Source organism: Aspergillus melleus (genome assembly GCF_016097325.1).
Source record: "Aspergillus melleus strain CBS 546.65 chromosome Unknown contig4, whole genome shotgun sequence".
NCBI classification, from domain to species: Eukaryota; Fungi; Ascomycota; class Eurotiomycetes; order Eurotiales; family Aspergillaceae; genus Aspergillus; species Aspergillus melleus.
Window position 1 is genome coordinate 1,420,821 of NW_025763373.1, and position 8,099 is coordinate 1,428,919.

Below are 8,099 nucleotides of genomic sequence, written 5' to 3' on the forward strand. Positions count from 1 at the left end.
AGGAGTTGGAAGTGTTCATGGTAAAATGATTTTTTTGAATATTAAATAGAATTTGAAAAGTTATTCAATTAATCGATAAATTTTTTCTTAATACAGTTTTTGAAATAAATTATGAAATATATTATATCTGTAAACAAATTATTTAAAGATATAGTTCTAAATTGCATAAATAATACTTATCATGTGTCCTAGTATGTTTGCATTGTTTATGAATTCATGAATATCTAAAAAAAATCCACGGATCGAAATATAAATCCAAAATCTAACCCGCGGGTTTTTGTGAGAGATCCAAAACCCATTCTTGGCGGGTTTTGGGTAACCCAAAACGGGTAAACCGCGGGTTGTGTCGAGGTCTAGGCTGGCTTACCCCTCGTGTGATAAGAGCTGGCAGCTGACTTCCGGGCGGCTACAGATTATCTTTGATTGGATTTGAGACTGCTTATGTAACTGCGGAACCCGGTGTCAAAAACTCCGTTAGTTGAGCGCCCAAAGTTGCGTACATTAGGAGACCTCGATGAAATTCTGCCTCTGCTAAAAGGGAAAATGCCAACAAATAAACAAGAGAAATCATATTTAATTTTGCCCAAGTAAATAAGTACACTACATCACCACCTATCTCCATGCTACTGGTGGAATTAAATGACATGTTCTTAGGAATTGATGGGATCGAAGGCGCATTTGCGAGAGGGATTTACGCCATTGTGTGGCTTAGGCGCCTGCTGTACATGGAAACGGTAGCCCGCGTAACACTGACTGCGGGGTCAAGTCGAAGGCTGAGCGAATGTGGGGCAATTGGGTTCGGTTAGTCGCCGAGTAAGACCGCGTATAACACATTCCCCTGCCTGCATGCCAATCAAATCAAGGCGGTATATGCGCTTGCAATCCGCACAACTCAAAATTCACCAGCTATATATTATAATCAAAACTACCCGGCTTCGATAACTTCTAGGTCAAAACAACTCGCCGATCCCCTTATCCGCTTCCTGACTCTGTGCGAGATATATGAAAACTATGGCGGAACCTATTAGTCTGGCTTCAGGCTTACTAGCATTGGCCACTTTCGCATTTCAGTCAAGCATTAAGCTATATGAAACAGTCAAAAGCTTCCATTCCCATCCGAAACGCGTGCGCGATCTCATAGAGGAACTGGAGGCATTGAGCGGGGTCCTTGGCCCACTCACCGAGACGATCAGCAGTATCACTGATGTCGACCTTTCGGCGCTTGACCTTCCCCTATTACGGTGTGGCCACGCCTGTGGAGAGTTTGAGCAAGAAATCCAGAAGTGTTCGATGCGATCTGAGGGCAGTCGCACAAGCTTTCGAGACTGGGCTAAATTAAGATACATGGGCGATGATATCGATGGCTTTAGGCGCTTGTTAGCTGGATACAAGTTAACTATTAACATTGCCCTTACTGACGTTAACCTGTGAGTCCATATTCCGGATGCAGTACAGCATCCTATAGCACCCCTTTATATCCAGCTGAATAACTTTTGTTAGTCGCAAGTCATCTGTTACAGCTGAGAGCCTTAAGGATTACGAAGATCTTATTGTAACAGCCAAGGCAGATCTTGAGGCTCATCTTGAAACCATCGATGGCAAGCTTGAGCATATATTTCGGAAGACTGTTGCAGGACGCGATTCAGATGCATCTGAGCTACGCCTGATCGAAGAGGAACGACTAAGCACGGAAAAATGCCTGCAGATCTGTACCCAGTTGTCCAACCATATTAGCCAAATCCAGGCCACTGGCGAATCGGGTAGCAGTGCTCCCGGACCGTTCGATTTCAATACCCTGCCCGAAAGAGTCACGAACGAGAGCCTACAGGACTGTAAGAAGAGATTAACTCTCACTGCTGCGAAGCTTGAGGGACACATGAAGGGCCTCATGGACAAGTTATTGACAAAATCGCGAGCGAGTATGTCTTCTGACGAGGAACTTGCCGATCTTGCTAGGCTGCGAGAAGAGTGGGAGACAGCCCGTCAGTGTATGGATATCTGCTCCAGGGCAGACGATCACCTAAAGGAGAACATCAGCAATATTGACAACTACGCCACCGGGGACGCCGTACAATTCATGGTTTCGACAAACGGCACAATTATCCACGGTAAAAATCGAGGGGTCGGTTGGAGGTCGAGACAGGTTGGAGGTCATCTTAGCGATGTTTCTCTCCAACAACTATCGAGAGACTTTACAAGTATCAACCTAGGGAATACTCTTCGCCCATCTTCACAAGACAGCCCGCCGTATGCTCCTAATGACGAGATACCAAGCGAAACCACCTCCGAGTTTAAGGAACGATATGGACGAGGTTTCCGACTCTCTCCTAAATCCTCTCAGAACATGCCTATCAATGTGACCGCTGGTGCGGAAGGGCGAAGCGATTCATTGAAGGAATAAGATAGCTGGAGCTGCTGATGAGTTAGAGTTCCCTTTCTTGTCACCAGGTCTATTTCTCTTTCTATCGCCTGGTATATATCATTATCGCTCCTATTTCAAGAATGGTTAAATGAAATTTCTGATGACCCCACGCAATGATAATGTAAAAACTCTCTGATAGAGACCAACAGGTACTCGTACGTTCTGTTCTTGACAATGTGATAATATCCTTCTCCTTTTCGAAGGATGAAGCCCAGCTCCTTCTCCACCATTACCGTTTGCCACCAGAGCTGCACTATTCATGTCGGTATTGGACCCACCATTCAGTACAAAGTAGGGATATAATTGGCCGGAGTGATAAGATCTTGACGTTTCTGAATGACCACTTTCTTCATCGGTTGGAAGTAATGAGTTTACTGGGCGCTATTTCGGGGGTTCTGCGAAGCATCAATACTTTAAAGTCAGCATTGCAAGTAAGTCATTGCAAGCTTCTGTGAAAACGATGTGTACTAATCATTATTTATTGACCGTTCTGGTTGTACGTGCTCCTGTTCTAGCTTCTAGTGTTTCGTTTTCCAACTATTACAGGCCCAAGACATCAAGTCTATGTGATGCCGAAGGCGACCTATCTCGCTTTTCAGGCGGATTTTTCAGTCCTGAGTCGCTGAGTAATAGCAGCGAATGTCTTGTTGTCGCTAGAAGGCTCCTAATGTGACGTTTCAGTTCAGTTCACGTAGACTATGATGCTGTGATTTGTAGCGAAATTGAATACTTTGAGGTAACGAACGGATTCCCGAACCCTACATCACTACATACAACAGCTGAACCGACCGCATAAAACATCAAAGTCCATACAAATCCCAAATATGGCTGGACTCAGGCCATCTTCACAGCGGTGTGTTGTTCTGTGATCGATAAGCCTGGGGGCGCGCGGCTTCGATTGAAACGCCCAACATCACATGTATAGCATCATATTATCCGACAGTTCCGTTGCTCAGATACTCCCCGTATCCTGATGTGTACCTGTTGCCTTAATATGTCTCGGCGGGCAAAAATGAGTCGGGCGCGGTTAGCTACTCGGGCAGCAACTTTTCCTTGATCACGTGAGGACGAGGAACATGTAAAAGGGCGAAGGCTTGGCAAGCAGAATGACTAAGGATCCGGATAGATTGGACCACTAAAAAACGATTGAATGAAGCAATTGAATTGGCTATATCAAACGAGTAGATTGAAGGTGTTGAAGACCTCCTTTCTGGCTATCTAAGAGGTCTATTTATAATGCTAGAATCGCTCATTTTCACCGCTATTCTATAGCTTCATATTGCAATATTGCAGAATGCGCAATACCGCAATTTCGCAGCCGAGCAAGGCAATGATCGTCTTACCGCAACTGCTTAGTCAACTCCGCACTTCAACACACCCCCTCATCGCATTGCGAGATCAATTTTCTTCTATATCGATGATGAGGTCCTTGATATTGACTAGATTAAGCATCCTGACGAATTCACGGTACCTCTAAACAGGAAATGCCTTCGTGAGGCCATCTGCAATCATCTCGTTGATAAAGACCCATGCAACGCGTAGGCGTCCCTGCTGAACCTCCTGACGGAACCAAGATCGATAAATATCAACATGACGTAATTTAGATCTCTGCTCAACATCTGCTGAAGTGATTAAGCGAATAGTCTATTGATTATCGCAGTGTACGATCAAATTGTGATCAGAATCGAATCCCATAGTGTTGAAAACTCTTCTCCACCAGTATGTTGCCTTCGCTGCTTCAGAAAACACAAGATATTCGGCTTCAATAATAGAGATAGTAATTGCACGTTGCTTGCCTGATTTCCATTCAATAAGACCTCCGTATAGCTTCCAGATGAATCCTGCAGAACTTGATCGATCGTATCAATCCGCAAATGCTGCATCTAAAGCGATTACAGCCACCTCTTTAGTCTTCTGATTGCCTGAGTATTCGATTGCTAAAAAACGCGTGACGTAAAGGTATGCAATGACTCGATTCGCAGCGAGGATATAATCCGGAGACGGGTTTTTCAGTGATTCAAATAGACAGCTTACCATATAGACAACGTCAGCGCGGATGATCACAATGGGATATTAGATCGATCCTATCTTCATCTCGTATTTCTTGATCTTCTGAAGCGGCGCCTGCTCCGTGTATGGAAATAGATTATAGACGCTTGAATGAGAGGTCGCTAACCAGATCTTTAGATCGTTAAGATGGAATTTCGTAACGAAATTCTCGAGATAAGCATTCTGGCAGAACCAGACCTTCCGCTGAAATCTATCCCGAATAATTCTGACTCCTAAAAACCACTTTACTTCTCCTATATTGCGTAATTCGTATTTCTTCGCGAAAGCATGCTTGAATCGGTCAGTTGCCTCGCGTGCGGTCTTCGTAAGTAAATTGATAATGATAATATCGTCAACGTATACAAAAACAATCATATAGACATTGGAATAAAGGCATTCTTTCTCCGGAACGGGAACAAGGCCAAATTCAAGCAATGTTATTGCCAAATCCTTCTGCCAAAGGCGTCCCGATTTCCTCAATCCGTATAATGCCTTTCTAAGCTTCCAAACTCTTCCTTTGACTTTGAATCCGTCCAGACATCTTGTGTATATAATCTCATCAAGCAATGCATTCAGAAATGCGTTTACAATGTCACGCTGATCCGTATCGAAATCGAATACTACCACAAGTGCCATAACTGCTCTGAATACTTTTACGGACGCGGTTGCTGCATAATTAATAAATATAAAATCTTTTTCCAAATCACCGCGTACACAGATTCTTGCCTTGACTTTCAGAAATTGTTCATTTTCATCAAATTTGTATGTGAAGACCCATTTCAGTGATAGAATCTGCGCATTTCTCGCTTCTTCGTAATATATAAGATCGTATGCTTCCATCGATTCAAGATTTCCTATTTCTACACGAATAACAGAAATAAATTCGTCTTTTAACGGGTGCTGCAGCATCTCTGCATATGTTCTTGATAACAAAAAAAGATCGTTTCGATACCATCGTTTCTTATTAATCCCTGCTGAATCGAAAACAATCGAGAAAACGTATTTTATTCAATTCGGCGTTTCAATAATCGAGAGATCCTGTATAATCGAATGAATAATATATTGCGGATCGAATCGTACTCTTCGTGATCTCCTGTCTTGAATAATGTTTTCGAGACAGATCCCATCATTCTAAGATCCTCGTCTTCTTAATCTTTCATTCCCTGATCTTCCACCCTCTGATCTCGATGAGATATACGAATCGGGATTTTTTGTTGTATCTGCCTCGCTAGGATTCTCATAAAATGTAATAGATGTAGAATCTTTGTTTTCTGCTACTTCCTGCAATGATTTCATTAGGAAATCGTCCGGGATTTCCTCTCGCGAGCGTACGAATGTGTGAGACAGTGATTCATCGTCAAATCCTTCTGACATACAAGAAAATGATCTCTTTACCTCTTACCGATGATTCTGATTGCAATATTGAAGCGTTGATCGAGATGTTGGAAGTCCTGCGATACGCATGCGGTCCGGAGTAATCACCTGATATCTAACTTCCTTACTGGGTTGCCGATCCAACTCGCTCGATTCAACGGATCCTTCTTCCTCAGTCAAATCTTCATTATTTTGACCAGTAAAGACCTCATTCAACCCGTCAGAGACATCGTCTCTAGAATGTCCATCTCCTTCCGCAAGATCAGTCGCATCATTCAGTTAGTGAAGGTCCTCTCCTCCCTGCGATAGAATTGCGATCTCTGGCGGCGGTATGGAAGAGATCTCGCGAAGTAGATCTTCAAAAAATGGCTCGTTGAGATCATAAAACCTGTTTTCATCAAATTGCACGTCTCTCGCGATCTCTACTAACTGCTTTTTCGGATTCCAGATATACCATATATTCGATGCAACTGGCCCAAGCAATATTCCACAATACGCGCGTGGAACCATCTTATCGCTTCGATCTTGATCCTGCTTCGTGTAGACAATGCAACCAACTATGCGGTGTGCCGCGAGATCTGGTTTTTTCTCATGAAGTAATTCGAAAAATGTCTTCCACTGAATACTAACAATAGGCGTCCGATTGGCTATCTCCGCAGCGGATGCGAAGACCCATGGCCACAAGTCCCAGAGTAATCTCATTCCGAGTATCATCTTTCTCGTCTTCAAGATCAGTATAGATCTTGCGCGCTCTGCTGAACCATTCTGATTCGGGACTCTGACTATCGAATACTCGTGTACGATCCCTTTGAGATGCTCAAAGTGCTTGATCTTATTCCCAAGCGTTTGTTCTTGATCGCTTTTTATAAATTTAATCTGTATCTTGAAGAGATTTTCCCTCTGATTGACGAAAGGTTTAATAACATTGACGCAGTCATTCTTTCGCGGATGCGTATTCACTGCGTGAAAATGTGAATATTCGTCATAAAAATGCGAAATCCACTGGTCTCCATTGAGTGCTGGTCTCATCTATATGAGATCAAAATGCACCCTCTCGAATAACGAGGTCGCCTTCATCCCAAAACGCCTAAATATCTGTTGAGGAGCCCATAAGATCTTGCATGGCTCGCATATTCGCTGATTTCTATTGTAATCATTCCAATCGATAATTTCGACGCCCATAGCGGCTTCAAATAAGCATCTGATTGCATCTCGATGAACATGGCCCATTCAGCAATGCCAATCTTCTATTCTTTCCTTCAAAATAAACAGTTTTTCTGACTTCTTGATCGTCTGTATAGAAATCGCGTGTACGTATAAATCCTCGCTCAATCCTTTCGATTTCTCGATAATCCATAATCCTGTGGAATGATCCTCTAGTCGAAACATAACCTTGCCATTCCTTGTGATGCAATTACGGCCGAATTCCCATTCATATTCTGCTTGTTGGACCTTCCTGACGCTTAGAATGTTGGTATGCAGACCGGAAATGTATGCCACATTCTTTAAAATGATTGTTTCTTCGCCTTTATCGCCTCCGCAGTTAGAACGAATCCTGACAATTCCAGTGCCTAGGATCTTGATAATTGAATCGCCTGCTCACAGATCTCCTACCGCGTCTTCGTCTAGTGATTCAAATCGCGAAATATCGTTGCATACATGCGTGGACGCTCTTGAATCAAGAATAAAGCAATTCTTTAGAGATAAGATGGTCCCTGCGTTAAATACAAGCGTCATTGTATGGAGAAGTTGAGACAATTCGTCCTTCCAGTTCCGATCGATGTAGCCCCTGATCACTGCATCGAACTTGGTCTTTCGCGATGTTAAGTCTTTGATCTTCTTGATAATTGCTTTATCTGCCTTGAATGAAGCAGTTTTTTTCGATGGATTGAGATATGCGCATTCCACGAATCGGTGGGTTTCTCCGCATATGCAATTCTGAGGACTTTTCTTTCGATTTTCATTCGATTTTCCGTCCGAATGACCGTTTAATGAAACCATTGCGAATTGATCCTTTGATTCCTGATACTGCCAACTCATAAGATAACTTCTATATCGCGCGAGCAATTTATAAAATGTCTCGTCTTCGCGTTCCTCGTCATCCATTGCCTGCAACTGCAGATCACTAAATATGGATGATACAGGTCCAATCGCCTGCAAAAATACCCGTTTCACATATCTATTCTGGCTTTCTGAAAGGCCTCGTTTCTTGATCACTGCATACACAAAAATAAATTCATTCAATCAGACCTCT

At 43.1% G+C, this 8,099-nt stretch overlaps 1 protein-coding gene across 1 annotated transcript; it reads left to right on the plus strand.

Moving 5' to 3' along the window:
- Positions 1-1,011: 1,011 nt before the first annotated feature.
- Positions 1,012-2,401, plus strand: LDX57_007439 (uncharacterized protein; the record flags this gene model as incomplete). Its single annotated transcript, XM_046089155.1, has 2 exons — positions 1,012-1,427; positions 1,501-2,401. 2 exons carry the CDS (start codon positions 1,012-1,014, stop codon positions 2,399-2,401), a joined length of 1,317 nt encoding a protein of 438 aa, XP_045945125.1.
- Positions 2,402-8,099: the final 5,698 nt, after the last annotated feature.